The following is an 18730-nucleotide window of genomic DNA, read 5'->3' as shown; positions in this document are numbered from 1 at the left end:
GGAGGCTGAGGCATGAGAATAGCCTGAACCCAGGAGGCAGAGGTTGCCTCTGAGCTGAGATTATGCCACTCTACTCCAGCCTGGGTAACACAGCTAGACTGTCTCAAAACAATAAATAATTTTTTTTTAAAGGGTTATAGTAGTGAAAAGGAGAGATCGGGGTGAACACTCGGCAGCACGCAGCAAAAACACTGAGCAGGGAGGAGGGTCACAGCAGTGCGGAGGGAGCCCAGAGAGGACCCCATGGAAAGAGTGGCAGGCCCCTCAGGGAGGCCAGGGATGCCTCTCTCTGGAGGCTGTGCAGTTCCTGTTGAGCTCTAGGGCCTAAGAAATTAGTCAAGAAGAGACAGGAGGCCTCGGAGGATGCCCAGACCTGGGTGGTCCAAGCTGTGGCCTGTGCCCATTCCTGGGTTGTACAATCAATTTAGTGGGCCATGAGCATGATTAAAAAGATGTATATATTTTCCCATATGTGTCCTGGGTCACAAGATGAAACATATTTCTTATTATGGTATTCTGTCCAGAAAAGTCTGAAATCGACCAACTCTAGTCCAGTATCCTCTTCATACCTCTGAGAATGAGAAGCCAGAGAGGCAGGATGAGAAGCCTCCAGGCCAGCGCTTTTCCTGGGGCCCCTTGGCTTGGCTGGAGGCTCCTTCGCAGGCTGCTCCCAGCCGCAAGGTCAAGATCACTAGCAGCCTCTGGGTCCCTGGGATTACACGGGAGCTGTGGACCCCTAAGGGGAGGGCAGCAGGTACTGCCAGGGCTGGCCCCGATGCTCACCTGGGGACATGGCCTTCATGTCTCGGGGGAACTTGCGGCATACGTTGTTGTAGTTGGTGCAGATGTGGTGGAGACACCAGTCAGCCAGCTGGTACGCACAGTGGAACTGGGGACAGAAGGGAAGAGCATCTGTACTGAAATCCCCAGGGGAGAGGGTCTGCATAGACACCTCCAGCTGCCTTCAGAGCTGAAGCTCTGGTGCAGGGTGGGCAGCGGCCCTGCAGTCCTAGAGAGCCTGCGCCAGAGGCAAGGCCACACAAAACTGAGAAGGATGCTGCTGCCTCAGGATCCTTGGCACCACTGCCAGCACCGCCATCGTCTCACCTCTGTTCTGCCCACTCCCAGCATCCTCGCTGCAGACTCCAGAGCCCTATGTGGTGGCTTCATACTGCATCTGCCCTCCTCAGATCTCACCCCATGTGACTTCCCTCTCCTCCGCATCCAGGACCAAGGCAGCCTGTACCAAGGCACTGACAATGAGCTGAGAGAGCTGCCTTCCCAGGGGTGTCTGCAAGCCCTGCGTGAGCCATGCTTCCACTCCACACGCTAATCTTTGGTGGCTGAATTTCTGGCACTGTGAAGGCCAGTGTGGGAGATTTGGCTTGTCTGTTTGGGATTAAGGGAGTGAGCGGTTAATTTCAGATGGAGAGTCCTCACTGCCCCTTAAATGACCTCAGGCAGGCGGCAACCATGTGTAAGCCTGAGCCTGGGGTTCCCTCCCCAGCCCTACTGCTGCCTAAAGTCTCATCCCTTCCCCGCTTGGCCAGCTCCCCTCCGGGTACATCAGGGAGTTCCCCAGCTGCTTCCTGGCATGGAGGAGGAGATGGGCTCTGCACAAAGAGCCCAGTCCGATGATAGGTTCTCCCGCATAGACTGCCTTCCACCCCTTCCCATTCACAGCCAATGGGCAGGCAGAGTGTAGACTTGAGACTGTTGTAGATTCCCTCCCCTGCCATGATACCTGAGCCAGTTCCAGGAACACAAGGACGTCCCCATCGATGTCCACCATCATCTGGGTCGCTTCCATCAGCCCGGTCACTGTGTACTGCTCTGTGACACACACGGCCACCAATCAGCTGAAGCAGCACATGACCCGCGCTCACCCTGCCCCCCCCATGTCCCCCAGCTCACTGCAGGGCAAGGAAAACCAGGGCCCGGGCAGGTCCTCACAGGCCCGGAAAGGTCCCAGGCTATGAAGTCTGCTGCCACCAGGGGGACCCCAGGGAGGAGAGCAAGACCTCAACGGGGTGGGGTAGGAAGAGTAGGAGGACATTAGAATTATCTTAAGAGGATTTTGCAAACTACGTATGTCCCGCAACATAATCTGATATAGGTAGGGTCAAAGTTCCCAATAGAACCAGCCTCTGATACAAAAGGGAGAGTGTGTGAAACCTCATGTCTGCTGATCACAGAAAAAGGCTGAGAACTGTGAGTTAGAACTAGGAGTTAAGTTTAGTTGTTTGCTTTAATTTACATTTTGTAACAAATTGTGTACTAACCTTGCATTTTAAGTTAAAACATTTATATTGAAGAAGTAAACACCCTTGCTTCTGAATTTTAATTAGAAGCATCAGTATAAACTCATGAGGTATCTTATCTTTAAAAAGATCAATATATTTCCCAGCTCTGCCCACAGAAAAGACCTAGAAACAACAGTCTTCCCAGTACAATGAGCATTCCTAGTGCACACAAATACCAGTTCCACTTCCAACACAAGAAACCAGGACTTCTGGAGAAATGGCTGATTCCAGGTCTAGGGCACAGAACGTTCAACAGGAACCTAGAACATCCCATCATTCCAGAGAGAGAGGAAGCTCGTAAGACTCGAGCCAAGCCAAAGAGTGCAGGATTTGAGCTTCAGTGAGGATAACTGCAATTAACTGAAACCAATCAAGAATGTTCAGATCTAAGAGATCATAATAATACTTCAAAAACAAACAACCGGCCAGGCACGGTGGCTCACACCTAAACTCCCAGCACTTTGGGAGGCCAGGGCGGGTGGATCACTTGAGGCCAGGAGTTTGAGACCAGACTGGCCAACATGGTGAAACCCCTTCTATACTAAAAATACAAAAATTAGCTGGACGTGTTGATACGTGCCTGTAATCCCGGCTACTCGGGCGACTGGGGCATGAGAATCTCCTGAACCTGGGAGGTGAAAGTTTCAGTGAGCTAAGATCATGCCACTATGCTCCAGCCCAGGTGACAGTAAGACTCCATCTCTAAAAATAATTTTAAAAAGTAAAAACTAATGTAAAAAACCATACTGCAGTGTTTAATGACACACCCTTGGATGATAAAACTATAAAGGAAAGTAAGGAAATATGCCCATAAAAAGTACCATAAAAAAAAGGAGTACTAGGCAAAGGGCTTCCTCTTAGGGAGGAGAGAGGGGTCTGTGAGAGAGGAGGGAGAGGCAGAGGGCTTCTGGTGGCCGGCAAGATTCTAGTTCCTGACATAGGTCATGATTAGAAAGGCATTTTGCTTTACAATAATTCATTAAACTAGGCCAGGCTTGGTGGCCCACGCCTGCAATCACAGTACTTTGGGAAGCTGAGATGGGAGGATCACTTGAGGCTAGAGTTTAAGACCAGTTCAGGCAACACAGTGAGACCTCATCTCTGCAAAAAATTTAAAAATTAGGCCGGGTGCCGTGGCTCACGCCTGTAATCCCAGCACTTTGGGAGGCTAAGGCGGGTGGATCACTTGAGGTCAGGAGTTCAAGACCAGCCTGGCCAACATGGCAAAACCCCATCTCAAATTACAAAAATGAGATGGGTGTGGTGGCGTGCGCCTGTAGTCCCAGCTACTCAGGAGGCTGAGGCAGGAGAATCGCTTGAACCCAGGAGGCAGGGGGTGCAGTGAGCCAGGATCGCACCACTGCACTCCAGCCTGGGCGACAGAGTGAGACTCTGTCAAAAATAAAAAATAAAAATAAATTTAAAAATTAGCTGGGTGTGATGAGGCAGGCCCATAGTCCAAGCCACTTGGGAAGCTGAGTTGGGAAGATCGCTTGAGCCCAGGAATTTGAGGCTGCAGTGAACTATGATCAGGCCGCTGCACTCCAGTTTAGGTGACAGAGCAAGATCCTGTCTCTAAAAAAAACATAATAACAACAGTAATTCAGTAACCTGAACATATGTTTAATGTGCTTTTATGTATTTGTGCTCTACTGAATAAAAGTTTTCAGCTTGAATTAATGGCCTCACAGGAAGCATATCTCACAAAACTTAAACCATCGCCAATTATGTCAAACTTGGCATCTTCCACTGATCCTTAATAAGGCAGATATAAACATTTTTGTATATGTTCCCTAGTGTGTATCGATAATTTCAAGAAAAGTTACTTAACATTATTTTCAATAAGCCTTTCCATGCAGCAGTCCAGTTTCACATTTTTAATGACCACCATGTGAAAATTGCCTGTGTGTGCTTAACCAACGGTTTTTCTCTGACTTGCTTCCAATTGCCTGCCATGACGAAATGAACCTCTAGAAATAACTTTATGTGTTTTTCCCCTTTGGGTCATTTCTCTGGAGACAGTCTTTTAAAAGTGGAATTATTCCATCTAGGAATTTGAAGTTTTATGTGCTCTGGGAAGATCACACCATTGTTTCATGGACAGCAGAAAAAGATACACCGTTGTAGCTGGGATCTTCAGAAGCCTCTCTTACTATCTGCCCCAAAGTCCCCTTTATCCCCTTCTGGGGACCCTGGATTCCCTCTGCAGCCTCTGTTCTTAATATTCTGGTTCTGATCAATGATTTCTGCCTTCTTTCCATAACCCAACCCCACCTCATCATTCATTTTTCCTTAGAGGATTGCTGTTTTCCCTCACATCTAAACCCCGATCTTGATCATCTGCCTGGACCCCAGCAGCTCTGACACTGGGTCCTTCCCTCGGAAGTTGAACCTCAACTCAGTATGTGAGGATCTGCTCTCTGCCCCCCAACCTATGCAAGAATATTAACCTCGGCATCAACACCAGCACTGGTACCCGTGCCACCACCACCACCAACTCAAATGCCAATTCCAACATGAACAAGAGCCATCTGCCTGCCTGGGTCTCTGGCCCCAGGCTCCCTTCACTCCATGAGTACCACTTCTCTTCCCTGGCTCCTTGGACCCTGACGGCCTGCCGCCGGCTTTCCCCCATGACTCAGTTCTTGCTCCACCTCAGAGAGCCCCTGGGATTGGTCCACACTAAAAGCTGAGCTCCAGCTCGCACAATCCGTGCAGGGACTAAGGAGCGGCAGGGATGTTTGTGTGCTGCTTCTGGAAGGAGGAAGAGAAGGTGATGTCAAAGTTAGGGGAAGAAGCAAAAAGGCAAAAGAAGAAGAAGGAAAATAAAAGGAAAGGAAGAAGGAGGAGAACCACAGGGTAGAAATGTGGGAATTGTGTTCTATTCTTTTTTGACTTCTTAAGCTTGTCCAAGTGAAGTCAAGCAAAGACCATAAAGCACTGTCATGGTCTACTTTTTGTTTGTTTTTGAGATGCAATTTCGCTCTGTCACCCAGGCTGGAGTGCAGTGGCGCAAATTCGGCTCACTGCAACCTCCACCTCCCACGTTCAAGCAATTCTCCTGCCTCAGCCTCCCAAGTAGCTGGGATTACAGGTGCCCACCACCAAACATGGCTAATTTTTATATTTTTAGTAGAGACGGGGTTTCACCATGTTGGCTAGGCTGGTCTTGAACTGCTGGCCTCAAGTGATCCACCCGCCTTGGCCTCCCAAAGTGCTGGGATTACAGGCATGGGCCACTGTGCCCAGCCTTATGTTCCATTTTATTGGGCTGAAATCACCTTTGGAGAGAGCCTCTCAGGTGACCCCATCAAACAGGCCCCGCACACACCCTTCTTCACTCTATGTCCTCATCCAGAACTCTGTGCCCATCAACAGATTCCATTTCATGTATGCTTAGTCCCTTGGACATCGGCTTGTCCCCCAGGAGGAGACAGGTAAGAGGAGAACATCGCACCTTGGGGTTTCCCTGGCCTCTCCTGTGGGGTGGTCCCCAAGCGCACCGCTTAGTTACCTGTGAGGGCAACCAGGTGTGGCAGGCAGAGACGGTTGGCTAGGATGATGAGCTTCATGTCATCCAGGTCGGGGCTGGAGGTGAACATGCCCGTGTAGAGGTATTCCAGCACGGCCCGCATGCAGCTCTTGCTTGTGTAGGGAAACACCACCTGGGGTGGGAAGTAGTGAGCGGATAGCAATGAGGTCCTGCTTAGGAGAAGAGGAACTCAGCCCTGAGGAACTGAAGAGCTCTGGCCCTCATACCCGGGCTCCCTGAGACAGGCAGCCTTCTCTGTGCTGCGTGTGTATCTGCTAAGAAGACCCCAACACCTGGCCCCTAGAGCGACAACCTGTGCCGAGCCCCAGTTTGCTTATAGCACCAGAGTACAGGACTCTACGATCATTTATGTGTTTATTTTTAGCAACAGGGTCTTGTTATGCCATCCAGGCTGGTCTTGAACTCCTGGTCTTAAGCATTCCTCCGGCCTCAGCCTCCTCAGTGGCTGGGACTATAGGCACAAGCCATGGCGTCCAGCTTCTAAATTCTTCCAAAGGGACCTGGATACTACTGACTGGCACCCTCTGGAAGCCGCTCTTGCTCACGGGATGCTTGAAGGAGGCCTTCTGGTCACCTCAACCTACACCCCAGCCCCTCCCATCCCTGCAGGGAACAGAAGTGGGATACAGAATAAGTAAGACCCATGGCAGCTGACTTCTTTCTGTCTGCTCAAAGCTGCTGTTGGGCCTCTAGGATCTCTTGAGAGCAGCGCTGCAACACAAACTGCTTTCTCATCAGGCTCTCCAGGCTGTGCTGGGAACTGGCTAGAGCTTTAAAGCTGGCGTCTATAGTACCGAGAAGTGCCTGGGGCTGGCAGGCCCCTGGGGCCTGTGAGAGCTCCTAGTCTCACATTTTGTATATCCAAATCCTACTCCCACTTCAGAGACCAACTCCCAACGCTTCCACTTAGCCTTCCTTAAGTAATTCCTTCCCAGAAATCTTAGAAAATGCACATTCCACATCACAGGATGTGATGCAGCCTCGTGCTTGGTTCTGTTTTTCATTCAAGCATTTGGTGAGCACTTCCTAAGAGACTGGCGCTGACAGGGTTTTTGGCAGAAGGAAAAAGACCCAGTCCCTGCGCTCAGAAGCAGTTACAGAGCAGCAGGGAAAACTGTGTGGATGTTCAGAACTCCACGTGCCTCCAAGAAGTAGAACCTCGTTAAGTACAAGGTTCGACACTCAGTGATGGGCAACTGAGGTCCAGGAGTTCAGAGCACACCAAGGGCTACTGCCCAGGCTACTCTGCTTGGAATGGAAAAGAGACCAAACCTAAGAGAATATTTCTAAGGACACACTGATACTCTTCTTCTAACCCTAAGTTTCCAGTCTAGGTGCATGAGAAAGTGGTGGCATCATGAGAGCTGGAGGGGCACTGATTAGAGGGGCAGGTGGTTCTGCTAAGTATGCTTTTCCTTCCCTTCCTTCCTCCCTCCCTCCCTCCCTTCTTTTCTTTCTCTCTCTCTTTCTTTTTTTTTTTTTTTTTTGTTTTGTGGAGATGGTATCTGTGTTTCCCAAGCAGGTCTCAAACTCCTGGGCTCAGGCAATCCTCCCACCTCAGCCCCTCAAAGTGCTGGGATTACAGGTGTGAGCCACCACCTAGGCCTATTTTCTGTATTTTGATGCTTTGACAACTAAAGCCTTGCTGGCCCTATAGGGACTGCCTTCCCCAGGGCTGGCCAGGTCCTAGAGATAGTGAAGGAGTTGCCTGCAAGCGTGTCTTTCATATGCAAACCAACCAATCCAGAGCCCACAGTCCACCACCTCCCCTATGGGCTCTCACACTCCAGGCCACTGTTCCCCTGCCCGAATCCCCCTAGAGCCAGGTGACAGACAACTAGAGACAGCCCCCAGGCCCCAGAGCCTGCTAACATTATTCAAACCAGCTAATCCTAAACCTGCTCAACCTGCCTCGCCCATTCCCTCCCGTGGAAACCCTCTGCCTCCTGATTGACCCCAGAGCTTCCCCATGTGACCCCCAGCCATGGTGGTGTGGCATGCCCCGTCTTCTTGGGATCTGTAACAAGTTGTCTTATCAATGACAGCCATCTCGCAATCTCTGGGCCTCTCTACACCTCAATAATAATAAAACCTACCTTTTAACACAGTGATGGATCCAGTTGTTTCAGGTGGGAAGGGAGGCAGTAAGGTACAACATAAAGAGCCAAGGAATGGAAGTCCTGAGTTCAAGTCCTAACTCTACTTCCAACTTCATACAAGTCACTTAACTTCTCAGGGGCTCCCTTTCCTAAGTATACGGTAGGAGTGGCACATGTGTAAGTTGCGTGTGAATTCAATGAGATGATGAACCGAAAGTGCTTTCTAAACTCTCACGTTGAGGTGTTAGTGTAATTCCCTCTCCTGGTGTATTGCATAATCCTTAGCTCCAGGAACCACCTCATAAATCTCTCTTGGGCCCATCACCCTGTGGTTAGCACAAAGTCAGTGATGAAGAAAGTACAGTGCCTCAGATGTAAAGGGTGCCAGTGTCTCACTCCCTCCTTCCCCGCTTTGTGTCCTCAGCCTTACCTCCCGGGTGGAGCTCTCCACAAATGGTCCCCCGAACATGGCAGCCATCCAGTCACAGCTGGAAATCAACAGGGGCTTGTGGGCGCTGATGGTGCCATCATCCAGGATGAAGGTCACATCTGTCCAGAAGAAGCATCACAGGAGGACCGATGAAAGAAGGTGGGAGAACGAGCCCCAAGGGGAGCCACAGAACCTCCTCCTGAACCCAGAAGATTCGGGGCATGTAACAACCCCGCTCCCAGCTGGGGAAAACCAGGCTTCAAGAGCATGGCAGCCGCAGCTCCAGGACACCAGGAGCTAAGACCAATAGGCAATGCTAACAGCACCAATGCAGAACCCCTCGCCTTCCAAGCATGTTTCATACCTGAGAAGGTGCCTTTTGCCAAACACTCCTTAACTCGGTTGGTCCGACGGACATGGAAGGCCTTGGTGATCTCCTGGTTCATGAAGGCCTCATTGTTGAGAATATTGGCCACCATCATGCGGAGATCAAAGACCTCGAGCAGCTCAGCAATGTGGGCAATGTGCATGAGGTCACGCTCGTTCTCGTCCAGCTCCCCCGTGTACAGGTACTTGAGAACCGCCCGGAAGGGCCCCGGCTGGATGGAGTTGTCCATCTTCACCACCACCATCAGCCGGGATTTGTAGGTGAGAGGATCTTCTGCCATCTCTTCCTGGATGCTCACAAAAGCTCGGCTCCAGGAAGAGAGCACACGACCCCTGCCCGGCAGGTACCCTGTTCCGTTGCCCCGTAAGATCCCGTCGCTGGTGGAAGCACGGAGGCCAGCAGGACCGGAGCCCCCAGCCTCATCCACGCTCTCGCATACGTCAAAGCTGGCTGCTCGGAGCAGGAAGTCTCGCCCATGGTGGTGGTGGTGATGGTGGTGGTGTTGATCAGGGTTGCCCTGGTGGTCCTCTGGGCAGGCGCCCCCTGGCCCCGAGGGGCCCCCCAGCTCCCCCTCACTCAGGTCCATGAGGAACAGGTCATAGAACTTGGAGGAAGAGGTGGAGAGGTAGATCTTGTGGGCAAAGATGCGCACCCGCTCCTGCAGCACCAGGATGACGTCCGCGCAGAGCGGGTCCTCCAGGAGGTGGGCGGGGCACTCCTCGCTGCTGGAGGGGGGGTCGGGCACCACGATGATGGGGGGCGGTGGCTTGGGGGGTAGGAAGGGTGCCTGCAGCAAAGGCCGCTGCACGTTGCGGAGGTGGGACTTCCAGAACTGCAGGTGGCGGCGGGAGATGAGTGCAGCTCGGATGGCGTTGTCAAAGACGTCCTTGATGCCGAACTGGGCCACGACGCTGGTCTCATAGTAGGGGATGCCCAGCTCCTTGGCCACCTCCCGACCCTTCTCTGGGGGCAGGATTTCGTTAGGTTTGATGGGCCTGGTGGGTTCAAGAAGGAAACCAAGCTTGTGTTGGTGGTGGAGGGAGCTGCCTGTTCTTCCACAGGCTGGAGGGACTCTGCTCAGGGTCTGGGTGCCAGTCCCCACCCACTCCTGCCCTGCTCTGTCTGGCCAAATCCCATCAAGCTCCTTCAAGGTCCACCCCAAGCCCTCCTTCTTCCAGAAAGCTTTCCCTACTATGCCAGGCCCCAGTGACCGCTCCAGTGCAAAGCCGTGACAGCACTGCCTCTCTGGCAATTAGCAGGCAATGCTTCACATGGATATTTAACATGCTCACATATTTAGTGAATCCCTCAGCAAAATTATAGGACTTTTTCATGCAAATATCACCTCTTCCTCTTTGTCTTTCTTCATGGTGTTTTACACAGCACTGCCCACACCAGAGGTGTGCAACAGGTATATTAATGAATGAATGAATGAATGAGCATGCTTGTTGACTCCTGATGCAAGCTTGCTCCAAATGGAGGGAGAGACATGAGGCTCAGTGGAATTCCCCCAGGGATGAGCAGGGAGCCATGGTGAGGTATCCATCCCTGTTTGTCTCCTTGGTACCAGCACCTCCTACCTAGCCAAGGGTCGCCTAGCCCTGTTGACAGCCTCCAGGTCAGCGTAGCGCAGGTCCAACTGGCAGCCCACCAAGATGACCGGTGCTCGGGGGCAGAAGTGCTTGATTTCTGGGTACCACATGGTCTTGACATGGTGGAGGGAATTGGGGTTGGCAATGGAGAAGCACAGAACCACCACGTCCGATCTGCGGGTGGGAGAGTAAGGTTACGAGCAGAGAAGCAAGCAGTAGCTGACCTGGTCCTGGAACATCTGCCCCACCCCAGCCCCATACACTCCCACACCTGGTTTAGGTACCTGCTCATGTGCTCTTACACAAAACGTAGAATAACATTACCTCCAATTTATGTGGCATTTTAGAGCTCAAGACTTATTTTGGCCTCACAGCGATCTTGTGAGTTAGAAATGGCCATTTTTACCACTTCACAACCGAGAAACATCATCTCAGAGCCACTAGGCACAGAGCTGGAACTCAATCCAGGCTTCCTGATCCGGGGCCCAGGCTCCCTTCCCTGCCCCAGGCTGCCCCAGCCCCTACAAGGCTCTGCCAGAGCTGTTTTCTCCACTCCTTCTTGCCAGCTGAAATTTCACAGAGGTGCTTGGTTCCTGGGAAAAGCAGGAAAAAACCCACCCTGTTGGTTCTCTGCAGGCGGCCAGAGGCCTTCCCTACCTCCCATAAGCAAAGCGACGGTCTTTGTGGTGGTCTCCAAAGGTGTCCCAGAGGCGCAGAGAGACGCTGACATCATCTACCACGTCTCGGGAGCGTTCCAGCACCTGGGACAGAGGAGGAAGAGTGGGACTCGAAGGCAGCAGTTTTGGGGCCCTCTGTGCGCCAGCTCAGGATAGGTGCCAGCTGACACCTGGAGGCTCCAGACAGCACCGGGGATGGAGGGACAGAGCTGGCATCACCCACTGTGCATCCTGCACAACTTTCATCCACATGAAATCTATATAGAATCAATAACAAGGGTGGCCTCCAAGCCGACCAGGAGTGGAAGAGACTCTAAGCAGGCAGAAGAGACACTAAGAGGGTAGAAGAGACCCTAAGGGGGTGGAAGAGACCCTAAGCAGGTGGAAGAGACCCTAAGGGATGGCTATGGGTGTGGAAGGGGCCTCTTCGGGAGCTGACCCTTGTTCCTCATTTTCCCTGCAAACGGCATGTTTGTGAGCCTCTGGTCTTTCGCTATCAGCTGCCAGCTTCTTTGCTCCTCTCAGCTTGTATCTCTTCCAAGCCCCAGTCCCCCAGTGCTCCCCATTACTTAGGGCTGTGACTACATACAATGCAGTACCCCAGACAAAGCTGGAGTCCCAGGCACCAGTTCAGTCCCTGAAAACACAACCAGCCAGAGATGCTCCCCTGGGGCAGGCCTGGCTCAAACCTCTCTCCAGGGGCTCCTTCTTCTTCAGCTGCCCCTACCCCACCCTGTCCCACCCCTGCAGGGCTCCTGTGAGCTCTGGAGACACCAAGCTGTGCCTCAGGAAGCCCCCAAGCCCAGACTCATGGCTTGGACCCCCAGCCAGGTAGCCCTGCAGCCTTACCTCCTGGCACACACGATATTGGTCGATGGCCCACACTGTGGGCACATGCGTGGCCAGCAGCTGGTACTGGGTGAGGGTGGCATTGCAAGCACGGGCACAGATGAGCCTAGTCTTGCCCACGGCGTTGTCCCCCACCACAACGCACTTGATGGTCTCTACGTTTGGCCTTTCATAATCCATGTCAGAATCCATTAAACGGGACCTGAGGGAGAGGAGGGAGGCGGTCAGGACGGCATGACATGCCAGCTCGCCATGGGCCAGGGCCAGCACCCGCAGCTCTCCTCAGTCAGGCTGCCCCTCTGCAAGCCCTGGAGCTGACAGGAGGAAGGAGGAGCAGGCAATGTTCTGGGCAAGAGCTCTGCGAGGGTCCAAGAGGCCAGAAGCCCATTCAGGCTGAGAGGAGCAGTGCCACCAGATGGGCCACCCATCCCCTTCCTGCTCCCGCCATCCTCCAGCTGTGCGTCTGGATGGAGGAGACCTGCACGAGATCACCAGTGGGGCCTGCCGAGGCCCTGCCCCGTCCCCTCTCCAGAGAGGGCAGCTCACTCCTCATCTGCTCTCCTCTTCCTTCCCCAGCAGGGCAGTGGCAGCAGAACAACAAACAGCTGAGAGAAGCAGAGTCGGCCAGGTCCCCACCCCTTCCCAGCATGCCTGGGGGCAGAGCACTTTAAAATTTAATGGACTTGTCAGAACTGGGCAGCAGCTCTCCCGGCCTCCACTCTTTGCCTCGCCCTCTCTGGCGGTGGTGGATTTCCAAGTCCTAGCCTGCCTAAGTGCATCCTTCAACCCCAGACCCCAGCCCCCTTTATGGAGATGCAATTCCTCCCAGCCTCTCTGGGATGGGGAGGTTCCTGGATGCACCTGACCAGCCCAGGGGCCTCCCTTTCTCTACTACGGGTCTGTCCTGTTGCCCATGTGTCATGCTCAGCTACGGGTCCAGCTTTGAGATGGGGGTGAGGGGAACCACAGGCCTGTGATGGTACTGTCAGTGGCCAATGGGCCTCTACTTCCCCGATGTGGGGCTGTCCTCCCGGCACCCTGCCCCAGCCTCAGAGAGAGTGAGATCCACCTCCACCCTCTTCTGCCCTTCCCATTCCTAGGGAGGACGATTCTCAGGCTGACGATCCCAGGCAGCTGGCACTCCTGGGTGATATTCACTAAACTGGCTCCATGGGTGATGGGGTTGCCAGGAAGCAAAGGATCAGAAACTTGAGCCTACATTTCTGGGCAAATTCTTGCTTCAGTTGCCTTCAATGTTGAGCAGAGAGGAAGTGGCTTCTCCACCCCCAGAGAGGGATGGCTTGAATGAACAAACAGAAAGCACTTCTGTAGTCAAATGTCATGTTAGTGTTTAAAAATCTGTCGCCAGGAGGCCCTGGCCTCGGCATCCACCCTCCTGGGATTAGGGAGCAGGGGCAGGGCCGGCATTATCAGGAAGCTTGGTTTCGCCAGCATCATCTGCCCGCCCCACTCACATTCCCTGTGTGTATGAAAGTTGTCTGGGGGGGCTTTAGCGCCCGGAGTCATCCCTCCTAGGCCAAGGAAGGCTAAGCTGAGTCCTGGAGGCTGCCCAGGCACCCTGGCTGCTGAGCCATCCATCCCAGAGCCAGGCCACCAGCAGCAACAGGGAGGCTCCATTCCTGCCGGGCTGTAACTGGATGCCAGCATGCAGGGATGCAGACCGAAATATCCAAGTAACGATAGCAACTGGGATTCGCGCGAGTGGATGCATCTCAGCAACCTAAGCAAAAAGTGCAGCAAGGACTTCTCAATGAGACAACCTCCTCCTCCTTTTTGGAATGTTACAGGATCTGGACCCTTCAACGAGGTCTCCATGCAGTGCCCTCGCAGTCTCCAGGGAAACTGTATCATCCCCTCTCTCTCCTCACCCTCCCTCAGCAGAGAACTGTTTTTTGTTTTTGCTTTTGTTTTGAGACTGAGTTTTGCTCTTGACACCCAGGCTGGAGTGCAATGGCATGATCTCGGCTCACTGCAGCCTCTGCCTCCTGGGTTCAAGTGATTCTCCTGCCTCAGCTTCCCAAGTAGCTGGGATTACAGGTGTGTGCCACTATGCCGGCTAATTTTGTATTTTTAGTAGATGCGGGGTTTCGCTATGTTGGCCAGGCTGGTCTCGAACTCCTGACCGTAAGTGATCTGCCCGCCTTGGCCTCCCAAAGTGCTGGGATTACAGGCGTGAGCCACCACGCCTGGCCCAGAGAACTGTTATTCTAAACATAGGCTTCCTCCTCCCAATTCTTTCTCCTGAGCTGAGGACCGGGAACCCTACTTTCACAGTTCCTGGTCTCAAGTTGAGGGATGTGCTGGTACCAGGAGGTGGCACCTGGGCTGTGGTTTCTGTTTTGTCAAGCGAATACCAAAACAGATACAATCCCAAATACAAAATATGTGCAGCTGGAGGATAAAGATTAAAACCCAAGGGCCAAAAAAACTTCTTTCTCAAGTTTCGATTCTCTCAGCATATAGGTCTGTAGACCGAAGCGGGGTAATGAGGAGGCATAATGGAGGGGTGTCAGTTCTCAAATCCAGGAGCACTTTGACAATGAGAATAATGCCAAGACACCAGCAGAGCAGTGCTGGGCCAAGTTCAGCTACTTTGTGATGAAAACACTGGTGCCCCCCTTGTGCTATGTCACCTCTAGGGTTAAGCAGGGGTCAGCCAATCAACAAGTGGAAATTGACAAATACTGTGCCATGAGTTTAGACACCAGACCTGCTGAGTTGCTTCCCAAGCTGCGCGACCCCTTCCCTCCATTCCCCAGCCCCTTCAGCCATCCCCAGCTTGTCCTTCAGCTGCCTCTCCATTTGTATTATCTCACCCTTTCTACCCTGTCCCAACTGCCTGACTGGCAAAGTTTACCGTCCTATCTAGGAAGGGGCAAGTCACTTCACTTTTCTGGATATCAGTCTCCCACTCTGGGAAATGGGTATGAAGGTACTGGAAGAGTCTCCTGAACCGTGGTTAATTTGTGCCAAGAGAGGCTGGGCTGAAAGGAGGTGTTTGTCTTCTTATGTAATGTGGTATTATATAATGCTAGATTGCATATCTATATGTGTAATTATATCTCTCTTTAAGATACAGACCGTCCCAATTCAGCTGGCAAAACTCTTAGTCTAATCAGGCCTGTCTTAAAGGAGGATCCTATCCTGGAGAGAGCGTGCCAAGAGTAATACAATTTTTGCCCTAGGATGTTGCTGATGTTGTATCATGGCTGATGTATGGTGATACAGCCCACTCAGTGAGCTTCTCAACTTCCCCTCTCCCTCTGGCTCTCTCTTCTTCCATGACTCCAGACTCTCCCTCAATTGCCTCATCCCCACTCAGTCAACCTCCATAAACTATGACCTCCTCACCACCCGGCCCTGAGCATCACAACCCCCAACTCACTCCTCTTCCATGACAATCGCAAAGTCACTGGTATGTGTTCCTTCCATCCCTGTCCCATGATCCCTGTACCCCTCTCCAAAAACAGACTCCTGTCCACTGCTCTCCCAGCTCTTTGTACTTGGTGCAAGCCAAAACCCAAGGTGTGCTGAAATTAGCTACAAACCTCGTGCACTCCCAGTCCCACCCCCACACCCCTACACACACTCTTTGCAGAGCTCAGAAAGGGCCCCTTTCCCTCCCACAGCTGATAGGAGGCTTGTTCATCTGTGGCTGCCCTAGTCTGGTTGTCAAGGAAACAACAGAATCTCCCTGGGAGCCTGGCTTGTCTCCTAGCAACCAATATCCCACATCATCTTACAAAACGGGAAAGCGAGGAAAATCCTGAAAATGAAGGTAAAATCAAGGGAGATGGATTGGAAGGGAAGATTGGAAGGAGAAGAACAAAGAGAGAGCGGAGTCCGAATTCGGGGAGGCTCCCACGGGGGTCGCTGGCATTGCAAGGAGCCCCGTGCAGATCCAACAGAAAGCAAGGCCCAAAGGGACCCTGAATGGTCATATTAAAGAAATACAAGCCTAAACACAGGATAAGCCCCCTCAAACCTAAAATGTGGACACATCACCAAACACCGCCAAGGATCTTCCCAGTAGTTTCACAGAACTCAGTTACATAGACTGCAATGGAGTTGAGTTCAAAGAACCAGCTCCAGACCCGCCAGCAAAACACCCCAATTCCACTGTTGTTTTGTTTTTGTTTTCTTAACAGAATCACTTCCACCACTCTGGACCGTGTTTCTTTTTTTCTGACACGCTACTCTGCACACACACAAAATAGAAATTTAAAATTTGTTAAACATCGAGAAGGGGGAGGGGCACGACACGCCGAGGCAATCGAGTCATCTTCCTTTCCCTAGAAACACCGGAAAGGATTAGTCTCCAGCCTCTCTGAACCCAGTTGCCAGAGCCAGAGCCCAGGGAAGAGCGGGGCCCAGGAAACATAGCGAGGGGCGCAGCAGGGCCGGGAGGGCGACGCGGCGCGTCTGCAAGGGCTGCTGGCCACCCCGCCATAACCGCGAGCAGCCATCTACTTACACCACTACATGTGACGGGGTGGCTTCTAGCGTGAGGAACACATCTTTTCCTGCTGAGCACGCTCATTTTAGTGAAATGTCGAGGGTCCCTCCGCGCCTGCAAGTTGGGACGACGCCGGCGCCGCCGCGCTGCTGCTGGGCTCCAGCCTCCCGGCCGGCTCGCGGCCGCTCAGAAACTCCAGCAGGGCAGCCCAGGCCGGACGTGGGCCCAGGAGCGGACGCGCGCGCTGCACTGCAGCCGCTGCCCCTTCCGGATCAGCATCGCCCCGCGCCCCGGGCGCCCAATGTCACGGCGGCGCGCGGAGCCGGGCTGCGGAGGCTGCGGGCGGCGCGCAGGGGCTCCGGGTGAGGGGCGAGGCCGCCGCCGCTACGCGCCCGGGCCCGCGGCGAAGGCGCTGCCGCGAAAACGCCTGGCGCTGCAGTCCCGGGGACCGTTCGCGACCTCCTTTTTTCATTCACAAAAAAAGGATAGGCGGAAAAAAAAGAAAAAAAAGGGAGGGTAAAAAAGGGGGGAGAAAAAATCGCACCCAAGACGACGGCCGTGACGGGCCCCGCCCACTGCTGCGCGCGGTTGGTGGAAAGCGTTCGGGGGGCGGGGAGGGGGCGGGCTGGAGAAGAAGGGGATTGGACGCTCCGCAGACCCCGCCCTGCCGCACCGCTCCCGCCCGCCGCCCGCCCTCCTCCGCCCCTCCAGCAGGGACGCCGCGAGGAGGGTCTCGGCTCGCCGGTCTGGGTGGTACAGGTCCCTCCACCTGGCGAGGTGCAAAACCTCCTCGGACGCCCACGGGGTTTTCCCCTTTACTTCGGGAGGCAGGGAAGAACCTCTGAGAGGCATCCTAGTGCGCCCTGGAAGGGATGCTAGTTGGAGGAGAACGTGTGGTTGTAAACCCAGGTCCTCACCACTTGCCCATGGTGAGGCTACGGCAGGGGCAGTCAGGGGGGTGGGTAGGAACGAAGAACCGGCGTTTCCATACGAGCCCTCCACTGCCTTGGGAATTTTCGTGGCATTTGAGAGCCTTCCTCCCTCCATGGCCCTTAATGAGTTGTGGGGTGGGTACCTGTACCACCTTACCTGTCTCCCAACTAGGCCTTCTTCAGCGGGTCCCCACCTCCATCCCACCTCCCTCCTGTTGCCTCCTGGAGTTCAGTAATAGCTGCTGATCTCTGAAAGAAACACCATGAAGACAGTAGCCTAGAAAATCGTCCCTAAGCCTTCTTTGGGTTCTCTGCCTCAATTTACCCCTCTGTAAAATAGAGAGATTCTAAGGTATAACATCTATAACCTGAGTGGTCCTTAGAAGACACTTTCCATATTCAAGGCTGGTTTCATCAGGATAATTTTTTTTTTTTTTTTTTTTTTGGAGTCTCCCCCTGTTGCCCAGGCTGGAGTGCAGTGATGCAATCTCGGCTCACTGCAACCTCCACCTCCTGGGTTCAAGCAATTCTGCCTCAGCCTCCCAAGTAGCTGGGACTACAGGTGCACGCCACCATGCCCGGCTAATTTTTGTATTTTTAGTAGAGAAGGGGTTTCACCACCTTGGCCAGGCTGGTCTCGAACTTCTGACCTCGGGTGATCTGCCTGCTTTGGCCTCCCAAAGTTCTGGGATTACAGGTGAGAGCCACAGCACCCAGCCAGGATGATCATGACTGCTAGTGTTACAGTAGTCAGCTCAGTCTGGTTTGATTCAACTCCTCAGTTACCTCTGGACAATTTTTGAAGCCCAGACTGGCATGCCGCCTACCTGAACCGCCTCCACCACTCCTCCATCTTGTGCTCTGAAAATGCAAATCCACTCTAATATTAGTTTATGCAAAATATGATTAGGAAGAGAAATTGACTGCCAAAAGAAAGCCAGGTTAAAAATGAATTTTGTATTGTCTGAAGCATGCTCTTATCTGTGAATACATATACTTGGAAGCTGTCCATCAAGGTGTTTGTGATCAACGTGCCTACCTACCTGGTCAATGTACAGGAAGTGCTCGATTGTTGGAGGATGCTTCTTCCACCCCTTTCTACATCTACCCAGAGCTAGCCAAGAGGCTCACAACGACTGACAGGGCTATTTGCTTCTCATTTCTGGTTAGAAATCACCCTCCATAAACCAGAAAGTACTTATTTGAATACATATTTAGGAGAGAAACCAAACCGTGCTCACATATGTTCTTCCTCCACATGTTTGGCATTAAAGAGCCTTACCCCATCTTCTGTGTGCCAAAGAGAGCCCCTGCGCTGGAGAAAATCGTAACGTGAGCTCTCTGCATGGTTCCCACGGCAGGCCAGGGTCTCTCCCACAGACACCCTTTTCCCTCCACCTACCTCCAGAGACCAGCTGAGTGCCAGATGC

At 53.0% G+C, this 18730-nt stretch overlaps 1 protein-coding gene across 4 annotated transcripts in view; it reads right to left on the bottom strand.

Moving 5' to 3' along the window:
• RHOBTB2 (Rho related BTB domain containing 2) overlaps positions 1-18730 on the bottom strand; it is a 32838-nt gene that overhangs the window by 3674 nt on the left and 10434 nt on the right. For 3 of the 4 annotated variants that reach the window (XM_073017995.1, XM_007961917.3, XM_073017994.1), the window contains 8 exons: positions 11892-12093; positions 11023-11126; positions 10354-10539; positions 8750-9768; positions 8386-8504; positions 5818-5968; positions 1745-1833; positions 784-889 (listed from right to left, as the gene is read on the bottom strand). In XM_073017995.1, coding sequence (XP_072874096.1) covers positions 784-889; positions 1745-1833; positions 5818-5968; positions 8386-8504; positions 8750-9768; positions 10354-10539; positions 11023-11126; positions 11892-12093 — 1976 coding nt within the window. Of the gene's footprint in view, positions 1-783; positions 890-1744; positions 1834-5817; positions 5969-8385; positions 8505-8749; positions 9769-10353; positions 10540-11022; positions 11127-11891; positions 12094-16386; positions 17001-18730 lie in introns of those variants that run through there. The other variant, XM_007961920.3, reaches the window with a different exon arrangement.

Source organism: Chlorocebus sabaeus, chromosome 8 (genome assembly GCF_047675955.1).
Source record: "Chlorocebus sabaeus isolate Y175 chromosome 8, mChlSab1.0.hap1, whole genome shotgun sequence".
Classification (NCBI taxonomy): Eukaryota; Metazoa; Chordata; class Mammalia; order Primates; family Cercopithecidae; genus Chlorocebus; species Chlorocebus sabaeus.
The sequence above is the reverse complement of the archived record's forward strand: the minus strand, read 5'-3'. Positions and strand labels throughout refer to the sequence as shown.